At 43.6% G+C, this 13,712-nt stretch overlaps 1 protein-coding gene across 2 annotated transcripts; it reads right to left on the bottom strand.

Annotated features, from left to right (window-relative positions):
- Positions 1–2,050: 2,050 nt before the first annotated feature.
- On the bottom strand, positions 2,051–13,275 carry LOC119388114 (uncharacterized). 2 transcript variants are annotated; one of them, XM_049411706.1, is made up of 3 exons: positions 13,176–13,275; positions 4,616–4,944; positions 2,051–2,578 (listed from the first exon to the last, which is right to left on the bottom strand). In XM_049411706.1, the coding sequence occupies exons 2-3, from the start codon at positions 4,914–4,916 to the stop codon at positions 2,301–2,303; spliced, it is 579 nt and encodes a 192-aa protein (XP_049267663.1). In that variant the 5' UTR covers positions 4,917–4,944; positions 13,176–13,275; the 3' UTR covers positions 2,051–2,300. The 2 variants fall into 2 exon arrangements, with proteins under 2 accessions (XP_049267663.1, XP_037511697.1); XM_037655769.2 differs by lacking the exon at positions 13,176–13,275 and having other exon boundaries at positions 4,616–4,961.
- Between the last annotated feature and the right edge of the window lie 437 nt (positions 13,276–13,712).

The following is a 13,712-nucleotide window of genomic DNA, read 5'->3' as shown; positions in this document are numbered from 1 at the left end:
TATATTTTTCAACCAAACAGCCTCGACCACAGACCAGCAGAACCAACTATTCTTTCTGCATTCAACAGTGGACCCTGCTTTTCCTTTCATTTCACCCTCTTTCTGCACTGCAGAGCTTGCTACGAGGTGCAACATTTGCACAGCAATTTTTGAAAAGCCTTTGTGGTGCTGGTGCACCTTCACCAGAATGTGCAGGGGAGAATGTGCGCTCAGGGCAAGAAAAGCGTTCTGTGAACGCAGATTTCGGTTGGGAAATAATTTTACAGAAAAGCCAACATTTTTGCAAAGTGTCAGAACTTCTTTCCTATATGCACTGCTCCACTTGAAACTTCTCACCCAACCCATATTAAGGGTGGTTGCAGCACAGAGTCCCAAGATTTATGACACACACAACCACCAAACGCAATGGAAGCAACACGCTCTTTCATCCCTAAATGAAGTTACACTTACAAAACACGTCTTTAGTAAAATTTTCTTCTTGGTTCACTAGGACACTTGTTGCATTTAAGCATCATGCCACTAATTTTGTGAAGAGTTACACTTGAATTTGTGAAGCAATATACGTTCAGTGAAGTGTGCAATCATGGTACTGTAAATAAAAAAAAGTTAACAACAGTCTGCAATAGGAAATGCGTGCATATCTCTGCATTAAATTTTCAAACACAGTAAGCCACAATTTGATAAGTACACATTTATTGTGTAAACTTGGAAAGTGGGGACTAGGCAGAAAGAGTGTCGAAAAATTAAGTAATGTTTGTAAGTAAATAAATAAGCATAAATAAAATTGTCCTGACAGCTGCATTCGATCTTCAAGCCTCCAGTACACAAGCCCGATGATCCAACCACTGTGCTCCAGGCACATGCCTCATCAGGCAGAATAGAACACACACTCAGCGATTGTCCTGCATGCAAGCAAGCATGTTCAGACCCATGATGCTTGGCACATTTTCAACAGCACTAGTGACTTCCTGAATAATTTCCATCACGCAAGCCAGTCTGTGTCTATAACACTGATACTTTGCTGACTGTTTAATCTCGTGCATGCACCGACAAGGAGTGAGGCTCGCACCACCATTGGCAGCGCTGTTGATCACTCCTTATAGCCTACTATTGCTCCAGCACATTGGTGCCTACTCCCTTTCTCTCCCGTTGCAATTCCTGTGGGCGAGTGTGGCTCACTGTGCGACATTAGCAGACTATGAAGTGCAGCACTGGCACTTGGCGGCACCCCGTGGCAAGAAGCACATCTGAGATACAAACGCCGTTCTTGATTTATGTCGACTGTTGGCCAATAGCGTGCTATCTGCTGTTGGACGTCAAACAGCAAACGCCGACAGGTCTGAAGAGAGTAAGCACAGACCTCTGTATGAAAAGAGGGCACCTAAGAAAATGGCCACTTCGCTCTCCACATGTAAACTGTTGCACACAACTGCAAAATTTGGCTGAGGTGTTCATAGCAGTGTCTGCTATCTGCAGGATGTGTTTTCTCACCAAGCCAGACGGGTGGTTCATGACCCATTCAAGTGGCTTATTGGATGATGGCCTTGAAATGCGTAGCATTTGATACAAAAGCTCACGCAACCTCATGCACAATGAGGAATAAACACTAGGGTTTGAGCTAGAATGAAACCCAGGCACTCTGAGTGGCAGTCGAGCAATCTACCACAGAGCCACGCCAGCATTTGAAAATTTCTTCGGAAAAAGACCCTATACAGGAGTCATGTTGGTCAAGGAGTCCCGTTGTAATATTGCATGGCAGAAGCATAGAACTACATGAGGCATTATACACAATGTAAATTGCGTAACGAGTTAGTGGTTTACAGCTGTCAACCCATTACAAAGGGCTCGACCATAATTCATCATCATCAGTCACAGAATCAATACAGTGTGCAGCTATGTAGGTGCATACGTTGCCTTATATACACTTTGTAGGTACTTTGCTACTTCACAAAATGATGATGTGTGACGCCATACCGGATGGCTTTTGCCTTCAGCCTGTTTTATGCGAATACATAAGGGACCCTGTGAGTTTTACCTTTATATCTCAAATGTAAAAAGGTAAAGTAAAAATGCCGTTAATTAAAATGATTAAAATCCTTAAAATAAAATGCAGTTCTTGATTGGTATGACTGCAGCAGTTGTCACATTGCATTTTATGAAACCTGACAAAAATGCCAATAACAGTGCATATTAGTAACAGCACAGTTAGAACAGGGAAAACAAAAATTCATTTATCCCAATACAACTTCCCATGAATGCTCTCCGAGCATTCTGTTCTCTACCTGTTACTTGATGCAACATCATAACAGGAACGAAAGGTTATTTCTGCGACAGAAATCTTCGAAGCTTTCTTCTGCCCTACAGACCAGGACGGACAGGGGCAAAGTAGGCAGTGGTTCTGCTATTTGAGCATTGGGAAGTGCCGAGTGTATGACTGTGGCAGGGCGGTCGTTTGATGGTTCGATGCCCTTTTCGAGGGCCTGCTTGCAGGCCAAGTGCTCAGCTGACTCGTAGTGGTCAAAGGCATCCTTGGAACATGAAAAACTCGGGATGTTGCATACCTGGCACTGCAAGTAGCCTGCGGGCAGCAAGCAGCAGCAGTATTAGTTGGAGTAGTGAAAAAGCACCCAACTGTATACCAACATTCACACTGGCATTCATGTGTGGCAATAAATAGTATCATAACACTTAACAAAAGTGGCCATCGCTTCAAGGTTTTAATTACTTATCTTTATGCTTCTAAGTGAAGTTCTTATAGTTAAAGGAAAGCTGCATGAATCTTTCCAATTAATATATTTTTTTTAAACTCACAAAGTCCCTTATTATGCAATCACCAAAGATAAATGCAAGCGAAAGCTGTCTTCTTCTCTGTCGATGCACTGATGCTCCCCCCCTCCCCCTTTAAAGCTTTCTGCACTGCCTCCAGGATCACAGGCATTGCAAGCTTTCTGCACCTAACCCGGTTTTGCAATGCCTCCCTAACCAGCCTACCTTTGACTAAGTGACGATGTCATGCTATGACATCCCGAATTTTGGTGATCTGTGACGTCACCATGTGACAATTTTTTGCATAACTCGTGTGGATGCCACCAATGTCAACGGTCAATTTTCGCATTTGATGAGGCATTTAAGGCCTGTGCATGCTCAGGTATGGAGCACATGTGCCCAACTGACAAGTAGCACTCCATACCTGAGTATGCGCAGGTGAGTTTTGTGTCTACCTTCTTTTCAATCACTGTGCGCCCTTTCAGTAGATAGCTGGCATTTGTGTTGTCTCATTCTCTTCTTCTGGGTCCGTGTTTGCATGCCCACCCTCTTTCGTGACGAATAGTTACAAACTACATTAACTTTTTGTCATTCAATGTTTCAGTGTCCCCTTATCTCGGAAGGCATGCCAACGAACCACTTGTTGAAGGTCATGTCTTGGTCATGCGTCACTAGCCTGCAAGCAGTAATGTCAGCATCTTTTGTTTTTTTTCCAGTTTGAGCATCAAGAAAAGGCAACCTCTGCTAGCCTCCTGCGATGCTTCAACTTGCATTTTAAGACACAGTCTTGCACGGAGGCTGCTCTATATCTACGTTGTCTAACTACTCCTTTTTGGGGGTCTGCAACTCCACAGTCGGCCTTTAAGCGTTTTTCCCAGTGTGTTGGAAAAGAACAAAAACCAAAACAATATTTTTGACCGGACCAGAAACATAACTGAAATGTTATCTATTATTTCGTTTCGCAGTGAAACCGAAATATTTTTTATCTGTTTTGGGTTCAAGGAAAAATTTCGCAATACAGAACAACCGAGGTCATGCAACGCAAGCATTAATGCGTATCTCAGGCAGGGATTCCAAAGTAAAAGTGATGAAGTTTTGGGAAGAATGAAAGGAACGCTAACAGGAGCTGTATGTATTACTGCAAGCGGCACTTGGTGTGCCAGCCACACAAGCGCCAGTGTGAATCACTCCCTTGACACAAAGCATTCAGCCTGCTCAGAGAATTCATAATTCACTTGTGAGAAAAATTACATACTATGTTTTTATAGTTACCTTCATTTCATATTATTGTATTCTTATAAAAGCCGCTACGAACTGTTACCAGAACATATACCGTAAAATCCCGAGCAAGCGCCCCTTGTATGGTGAAGGATAATCCGACAAGATTTGGAGGGGGGGCCCTCGCTCGGTCATAGATCAAACTTCAAGATGGTCGGGGAAGAGCCTCTAAGAATAAAGAATGCACACCTGTGCTTCTAATGAAATGCTTTATTGAATACGCATGCATTCACTGTTTTCATTCGCCGTCGTTGGGTGAATAAATACAGTGAATGAAACAGTGAAAATGGTGGGAGGGGAGAAGGGGGTGCATGTTTGAAATCTCCCAAAGAAGGGAGGGGGGTGCTTGCTCGGGTAGGGGTGCTTGTTCGGGATTTTACGGTATATATTTTTCTTGTTTCAGGACGGAAACGGAAGAGAACTTTTTTCAGTGGAACAAAACTAAAACGAAAAACATTTCATTCTGACACCCTCGTTTTGATAGTAATGCTTCGCCACACAGCCTTGCAAGTAATTTACTGGCATTCCTGCTAACTTGGAATTGCTGAAACTGCAGTGGTGCTGCGCTTACTGCTTTTGTTAGCACTCGAGTCAGCCAGCCTAATGGTCTTTGTCTCCACTGTCGAAGCTTGCCCCGTCAATGCCCGATGCATTTCCATGACTTTGGCATGGCCTGCACTGGCCATGTGGTCCCGCATGGGAGCAGGGCCCGAGAAGCTCATCCGGCATGGCCCGCACACAAGACCAGACGGGGGGACAGGACCATTTTTAATTTTCTTCTTGTGCTTTTCTGAGGCTATGTGTTGGTTGTATGGCTCAGGCCCCGTGAACGTTTTTCCACATGGCGTGCAGGCGTAGGCAGATGCGTTCATGTCCACAAAAGAGTGTTTCCTACAAGACCTGAGAGAGAGAGAGAAAAAAAAGAAAGGCATCAGTGAATGGGTGTTCCCAAGGTCTCATTTCAAGAAGAGGATTTTACACTTATATGTTTGCGTGCATGTCAGTCTCTCTCTCTCTTTGTATATATATATATATATATATATATATATATATATATATATATATATATATATATATATATAATATATATATATATATATATATATATATATATATATATATTCTAGCGATGATGAAGATGAAAGTCAGTCATGTGTTGCAACAGGTGCTGGGATTGGTTTCCAGATCCCCACTACTTAATTGTAAGGAACTGTTTCCTTCCAACCAAGCTCGAGCTGTAACAACTACACTCCGTTTCATATATCAGGTGCAACATTGTGGAAGCTATGCTAGAAGTTCGGTCAGCAAAGTCCATGTGTGTCGTGCTTGGATTTCATCGTCTTAAACATAGCTTCCACGAGTGGCTCTGGTGGCACGCTACCAGAACTAATTGCGGAGGCCACGATATGAAAACAAAGAGATGCTAAGCGATCCAGAACAACCTACAACCGTATAAATAATGGGGTTTGTTTATCTGTATGGTACTAAGCATCTTCATTTATAACTCAGTGTAAAAAAAATCGCATTATAGGTGGCAAAATCATTGAACTACTTCTTGGTGCGAACACATCTGATGCAAGAAGTCTCACTAGCTTCCATAGTGTTGCACCTGATGTATGAAACCACTATACTTCTATCCCACTGATGATGATGATGATGATGATGATACGGTAGAGATGTTTAAGATGGCAGTTGTGTGCATGTGTTGCTAAAGGTACAGGAGTCAATACATGGCAACTCTACAACTTATAAGCAGGGCTCTGTGTTTTCGGGTTTATTTTTCTTGAAATTCGGAGGGTGTTTTTCGAAGTTCAATTTCTTGGAGGAAAGTCGGCGTTTATCGGAATTTATTTCTCATAAATGTCCAATTCTCGGAAATTTGGAGTTTAATTTTGCATTATAAGCTGTTACAATGTCTTCTTATTAATTTTACTTCCAATGAAAATGTGTTGCATTGTTGCTGATAATCCTGTTTTTCCATCCTTTCATTCTGTCTCACTTCCTGTTCATTTACCCTTTCAATAAGGCTGTTGATGTGCACTGCTGTAAACTTGCCAAAGTGTACTTATGTGGGGAGCAGGAGCTAGTCAAGCTGCTTCTCAGCTTCTTCTCCCAGCCTCCGTCATCTTCTTGATGCAAAATAATTGGACCTATTATTATTACTATTCTCAATACTCCGAAATCTTATATGAAATTATATCTGAACACGAAAACATGTCAACATAATAAGTGTATTTTAGATGTCTGGAAGGTTTGAATGCACAAACACATATACATGCAAACACAAATACTTTAAAACAAAACACCTATAGACGCTAACATACTTTACGAGGTTGCTGCCGCTGATGGAGGTGCGCTCCTTTCGATTCATGACTGTCAGCTTTGAAAATGCCCTTTGAACGTTGAAAATATGCCCTCTTAAAATCAGAGCTTATCGCATAAATCTGAATTGTAAAAAATTTAACCGGTGAGTGTTTATCGGATTTTTTCGGATTTATCCGCAAACTCGGAGCCCTACTTATAAGGAACAGTTTTATTCGAGGAGAGCTCGAGCTGAGAGAATGAAGACAATACTGTCTTGATGATCATTGATGCAGATGTACAGTCGCCGCAGAAAAAGATTAGCGCAAGTGACCGATAACCATGGCAACAAAATCACGAATAGCATTGAAAATTTGTGCTTTAGGATGGGCTAATTATTGCCAGCCACTGGTTGATTATGCCTGCTGCTCTATTCTTGTCATGCAGTAGAACAAGACGCTGAGTGTCACAATTCTTCCGCTGCGATATTCACCTCTAGTGCTTATCCTTTTCTGTCCTGACTGCACATCCGACAATATGTAGAGATGATGATGAAAGTCAGTCATGTGTTGTGTGCACAATACATGCAATAGTGAAAAAAAATTTCATGAAGGGAGCAGGGGGGAAGCTATTGCATGAGACTTTTCTTGCCATAACGAGCTAATTTATCATCACCTATCAGTCTGTTCTATATAATAATGTCTTTCTTCAGTGCTTTACCAGTTAAGAAAGACAACATATTGCATCGTTCAGTGCAATCTTTCAACTGTGTTGTGAAAACAGGTTTTTCAATTGGAGCCAAGCCCGATTTAACAACGCGGTTTTCTCGAGACAAAAACAAAGAAAGCGCGATTTCTGTCCAATTTAGAAAGAGACCGGTATTTATACGAGCATGCACTCTAACACTATTGCGTTAAAACATCTTGGTGCCGTAGTCACGGCCCCAACTTTCTGAATGCGATAGCGTTAAAGCGTCCATATCACAGAAATGCCATTGTCGGTGTCAATGGCAGCGTGGTTGGTTGTGAGCGAAAAATCGGGACTGTCCATGAGCGAAAAATTGCGATGGATACAAATAAAAATTAAGGGTTCGAGCCGGAATCAAACATAGGCATTCTGCGTGGCAAGCAAGTGTTCTACCGCAGACACACACCAGCACTTGAAAATGTTTTGCAAAAAACGCTATACAGGTGTTATATAACGCGGGGAGTCACAGTAATACGTAATATCACGTGGCATAAGTGTAGAATTGCTACAAGCGTCACACCATGTGAATTATGCAACGAGTGGGGTGTTCAATTGGCATCAACAAAGTGTGCCGCCGCATAGGTGCTCATATTCTCTCGTGCACGCATAGTGAGTACTTCGCTAATTCACAAAGTAATGAATTACAGCATAGTGGGCACATCGCAACTGTACTTGCAGTAGGCATGCATTCTAGGAGAGTTTAAAACGACCAAGGCTTTCCTTCCCTTGCGGTACAGCTGGCTAGTGAATGAGAAGGTGATGCAGCAAAACTGGGCCTGATTATGCTATTCTGTTCTCCTCTTGAAGGCGAAGCTCAAAAGTCCTTCAAGTATTTGTGACCAGACTGCATACCACACCCATAAATGAAACAATGGGCTCAACTGTCAGCAGCACTCTTAAGTATGCGATGGCACTAGCTGTGGCAATCGTTGCGTTGGTTATTTCATTGTTCACGCAACTGATTATACCTCCTCGCAACCGTCTTTCACGGCCTGCCCGCACAAGCACTGCATACGCTCTTTGCGTCTTTGCATATCAGCAGCATGGCATTACTTCATGCGAGCATTCCCCGGACGTGGAGCCTCCCATGTCTGGGCAAAATAGGTGGCTCCATTTCGGAGCTGCCCTTGCGGACTTTCTGCATGCGCAGACAGAGGTTGGTGTTAAAAACAATGTCGTGGTAGCTTTTGGATGTCTCTATGTTACGATTTTAGATCTCGAAAGACCGAAAAATCCCTTCCTTTATTTTACGAACTTTCCAATTTAACAGAATAATTCAAGCATGGTCATTGCTTCGTTAAACTGACTTTCAACTGTAGAAACCGTTTTGGGTCAGCAGCCTGCTGCTCAATTTTTGAACTGTGCGACTGCAGTCACAAAGCTTGCGCACTAATCAGATGTGCAGGAGCAGGATATAGGCTTGTTTTGCGAGAAGGTGGGGGTGAGAGCAGACATTAATGGCTTATCAAGTGAGAGGCACTTCGGTACAGCAGCAAGCAAGTTGCGCTAGCCAGTGTGATATTGACTGCCTCAAGTCGCTAGTCACATTTTAGTGGCGCAACCTCTGCCAATCGCCGGTGAGAGATTAGTACATGATTAAGTGCGAATACACAGCATAATCTAAAACCTTCATGCACCACTGTAATTAATTTATGTAAACACAATGAAGCATGTAGGAATTTACAGAAATTAAAAGACAAGAGAAAGAAGCACACGTAGGAATTAATTTGCAATGCACAAGCTAACACGTGAGAAGGTAGCGAATGCGATTACCGATTGTGAGTAGGTCAACAAATGTGAAGCTCGTAAATGGTCATGCGAGTAATAAAAGTGAGCCAAGGCAGCTAGGCTTGTTGGCGGCTACGTAGCAACGAGAATCACTGTTCATGTTCCCCTCGTCTTCAGTGCAGCCGCGCTAAGGCGGCTATCCTGTATCGTAACCCCCGCCCACCCCTTGCCATTCCAACTACACATAGCTAGTCAAAGCGGCCTGGTAGAATTTTGGCCTAGCTAGACGTACTGCTGCTGATGACGACGCATTGATCTGACATATGTCACATCCGTCATGTCGCACCACGCAGTATAATTCAGGAGTTTGTTGAAACTGTTCTCGAACCGTGCGGTTTGAAACAATGTAAATTCAGGGGTTTGACGAGCCAATACCAACCGTGCAACTAGTTAACTCCACTAAGCGGGTGTTCTTGAATTCCGCCATCAACTAAATGAGTCTGCCGTGGCTGGGAACCGAACCCGTGTTACCCGTGTCCTCGAGCTCAGCAGCGCTACCCACATGAAACGGTTGAGCAGAGCAATGTGGCTTAAAGAACCACTAAATAGCAAACCGATTTTTCTCATATTAGTAAAGTACTCATTCACGATGCCAAAAACATCACGCTTGCTGCGAGAAGACGCTTAGTAAGCGAGAAAACACGCAAAAAGAAAATGTGGGTGGCGACTCCACCTTGAAGTTTCCGCACCATTCACCGTGACGTCACATGTTTTGACGGCGCCTTCTAGTGACTACGCAGTTCCTAATCGGTAAAAATGAAGTACATTGTCCTCTGAGGGGGCCATAGACTTAACATACCAAGTTTAGGGTAATTTTGTTGAGCCAATGGCGCCAAAATACGATATATACACTTCAAAATCCGTGACGTCGCGCGGGAAGATTTCGGCGCGAAATTTAAAAATGAAACTTTGAACTTTTTTTTCCTCTATTAATAAACCTATGATGACGAAATTAACGACATTAGAGCATGGACGTCAGCAGGGGGGTGCAAAAAGGGCACTTGCCCCCTCCTCCCCCAAGCTACGCCAACGCTCCCCCCTCCCCCAACAGCGATGCAAAACGGGTTTGCACCCCCCAAGACAAGATCCTGCCGACGCCCATGCATTAGAGTTCTCAGAGCACAATTTATCGATCTTAACCGATTCATTGTTTCTCTTTAGTGTCACTTTAAAGGGGCCCTTCAACCATCAAATGGCTTCATTAAAGAATTTTATTGCTTTATTTTATTGCTGTAATTGCTTTCTCTCGTCCCGACGAGCGCGCTGCAAGCTAAGCAGGGAGAGATGGAACCGGGAAAAGTTGCGTCGAGCGAGGCTCATGACTTTGAGCACTTTTTCCTTTTTTTTCTTCGAACGCGCAGCTTACCTTCAGTACAGTGTTCTCCTTCAATGTGGGCGTGCGCGCGGGAACGTGGCGGCCTCCCGCGGCGGTCGCCGTAACTATGCAGCTTACGACGCTCAAAGCCAATGGTCGTGAATTTGGGTATGTATGGTATATCATTTGTATAAAAAAAGAGGGAACGATTTCTAGCTGACTGATAATTAATTGTGAAATTCCAGGCAGGCCATGTGCTGCGCTGTAATGTTTGGCTCGCGTGTTCTCTGGAGCCGCGACTACCGATCGGCAGCGTTTTCTGACCATGCTGAAAAAGTGTTGCAGGGAACCTTTAAATGTCGAGGAGGGGCCATGAAAGGAAGTGCGCTCGGAATATACTGTCCCGGCCTGTATTCTAACACTGTATTTCGTTTCATATACATGCATCAAAATAGCCAACTAGCCCACCAAAGAGCATTAATTAACGGAATACCAAAATGTAACTCGACGGGCTCAACTACCGTGCCGGTAAAAACCGAAACTACAGTCGACAAAAATTTTACAGTTGTAGTCCAAAAGTTATAATTTTGGCTTGTAGGGCTTCGGGAAATTTAAACTTTAAAATGATGAAATTGCTAAAAATGTAAAAAATAAAATTTATAAAAATCTAAATGTGCCAAAATATGCATGTTGCGCCAACAGTCATAACTACAAAATGGTCAGTGCGATTCAAACGCGACTTGGCAGGTACGTAATGAGGACAATATACGCATCTAACCTCCACGGTCACCGCATCAGTAAGCTGACTGATAAAGTTGATATTCGGCAGGTTTGTTTTGCACACAATACAAAAATTAAGTTACCGCTCGCTTTCAATACTTCTGCTTGAATGCCCATTTGCGCCTATGAAGAAAAAGCACGCAAAAGTTCATGCGAAAATATTGATTAGAAGGAAAGTTATCACTATTCGCGTAACTGTAGAATGCAAAAATTTACGTTTTGAGAAAAATGGCTTGAAAGATTTGAACCGAATGATATATGTAAAGAAACGCTCAGTATTTCTGAATTCATCAGACTAGCTATACATAGTTTTCACGTGACGTCACAGACAGGATCTCTGCGCTGGGTACCTCAACAAGGCGGCCGCCGTGACTTTTTATCTCATTAGTGAGTGTCAGTGCGGGGGGGACACACAGTCTTTCGGTCCCCGTTTTCTTCTGTTCGCCAGCCTCGCCAAGGGGGAACAAAGGAGCGCGAAGGGGCACCGGCACTAATCTGATGTCACCGCGTATCTTTCTCCGCGCGTTCGAGTAAGAGTTCACGCAGCATCTCAACCAGCTAGTACTCCAAGATGGCGACCACGGTGACGTCAACGAAAACTATGTATAGCTTGGAGCCTCCTTTGAAGCGGCACAATCTCCTTTTGAGTAAGCTGAAGCAGGTATTTTTTTTTCTATCTCGTTTTGCGTCTGCAGCTGACTCTCGTCCACGTGCTCCACAGCAAGTAAATACTTGGTATATTGATTCCCTAACTTGCGTTGACGCTTCTGGAGTACTATAATTTTTTCCTTGAGAGGCCAAAACGAAGTGGCCTTTCAAGGAAACGAAGTATCTTGCCATGGCAGCCATTTTGTTTTATTTTTATTTATTAAAAATTAAAATCATGCTTTGAAATAGAATTTAAAAAAACGAGCATGGGTTCCCAGCTCATGTAATTATATTGTTCTGTTGTCTTCTCCGAAAGCGGTCAAACGGCAGTTGCGATTTCACTAGTCTCACACAGCTGAAGGGTATTTAACACAGACCTACACACACTGCAAAAAAAAAAAAAAAGAAAGAAAGGCAGGAATTAACAAAAAAAAGTTGATTATACTAAATTAACTCTCGTCAAGCAATTCAAATATATGGCGTTTGAAAGATAAATCTCAAGAGGGGACAATGCAAGGGGTGTCCCCCCCAGTCGAGGGGGTCAGGACCCCCCTGACCCCCACCCCGTGATTTACGCCAGTGTCCGCTTCCAGTGTTGTAGGTACCGGGTTCGATTTCCAGAGCCACTCGGAAACCCACCGGTTTTTCTTAAAGGGTAGAGGAGCACACCGACCTGGCAGGCTGGCACCCGGTTGTTCTTGGGTACTCATCTCGAAAGGTGGCCCTATATGGTTCAGTAAAGGCCGCTGGGCGCACTTTAACCCACCACAGCCTTGGTGAAATAGTCGAGCCACAGCCGCTACTGTATGAGGCAGAGTATCGCTGCCGCCGGGGACCTACCGGTGAAATACGTACAAGCTCACTTATTTTTAATGCATGTCCGATGAATGTCCCTTAATTTCAATAAAACTAATCCCCACTGATTCCCGAGCACATATATACTGAAAGGGCTAACTGCATGTCCGTCCTGTGTCCGAATGTACGGTTCCGGAACCCATCGGACGTTCAACGGATTGTCAATTTTCTTGCGCATAAGGGTCCTATAGACGTCCATAGTACTACTGGCCGATTTTTGACGATCTCCATCGGACATCCGTCATACCAGTGGAGGTCCATCGGACTTTTAACGCCGATTGGGTTCAGCTCAGTTTCGCATACGTTTAGGAGGGGTTGGAACAATGGTCATAACATTCGAACGGCTCAAGATAACTAAATTCATTTTGCTAAATATTCTTGAATAGACAGGGAGCTTGAACATATTAAATAAAAGATCTTTTTTTTTTCGAAAAATGCGTTTTTGAAGGTGGTGACCTAGCTTAAGTATTATCACCCTGCGTTAGAACATGACATCTTGCCAGTAATAGCGGAATAACAGGGTATCGTGGCTCTAGAACACTATACCGTGGCGGAGCGAAAACCACATGCTTCAAAACCGAAAGCACGCGCGCTCGCGGTTGCCAGAAGACCCGTCACCAGCGCTGTCAGAACACCAGCATATATATGGATCTAAAGCTATAATGCGATCAAATATAAAGCAATATCGGCTACTTACGTGAGCTCAGCTATGCTTGTGATTCAGCAGTCTCCCAACTTAAACCTTAAGCCGCTTAAATCACACAGCCATGCAGAAAACATTCGAACACACTTGCTCGACAACGGGCAGTGTTGCCAGGTTGGACGAGCCGGCGTAGCCAAAAGCGAGAGAAGCTGTAGCCCAATTGTAGCCAAAGACAAAAAAGATCAAAAAGATTTGTAGCCATATAGCCGTTTTTATTTTCAGTTCACATTCGATTACGCGCTAACCCTTTTTTGCAGAACCCTTTGTTAGGGCTAGGCTATGAACAAGGGTGCTATTCTGGACCATTATGGACCACGGCCGGTCTGGACATTGTCAAATTCCGCCATTGGTAAAGTCTGATTGGCCAGGAGGACTACTACAGCCTCTCTGATTGGCTTAAAATGCCGTCATTATGAAATTTGACAAGATGGCAGAATTTGAGTGTCCAGGATAGCACCCCCAAGCTTTTGGCAAGTGAACTTTCAATGCGAGGTCGTCTCTGACTAGTTATCAGAAATTATGGCATGGAGC

Source organism: Rhipicephalus sanguineus, chromosome 1 (assembly GCF_013339695.2).
Source record: "Rhipicephalus sanguineus isolate Rsan-2018 chromosome 1, BIME_Rsan_1.4, whole genome shotgun sequence".
Lineage (NCBI taxonomy): Eukaryota > Metazoa > Arthropoda > Arachnida > Ixodida > Ixodidae > Rhipicephalus > Rhipicephalus sanguineus.
This window is presented reverse-complemented; position numbering and strand designations above follow the sequence as displayed.

Bases quoted from the DNA above. Each gene is read 5' to 3' on its own strand.
- LOC119388114 (XM_049411706.1), bottom strand. From the start codon at position 4,916: ATGAACGCATCTGCCTACGCCTGCACGCCATGTGGAAAAACGTTCACG. The intron at 2,579-4,615 runs GTAAGCGCAGCA...TGCTGCCCGCAG, and splicing joins CTCGAGTGCTAACAAAAGCA to GCTACTTGCAGTGCCAGGTA.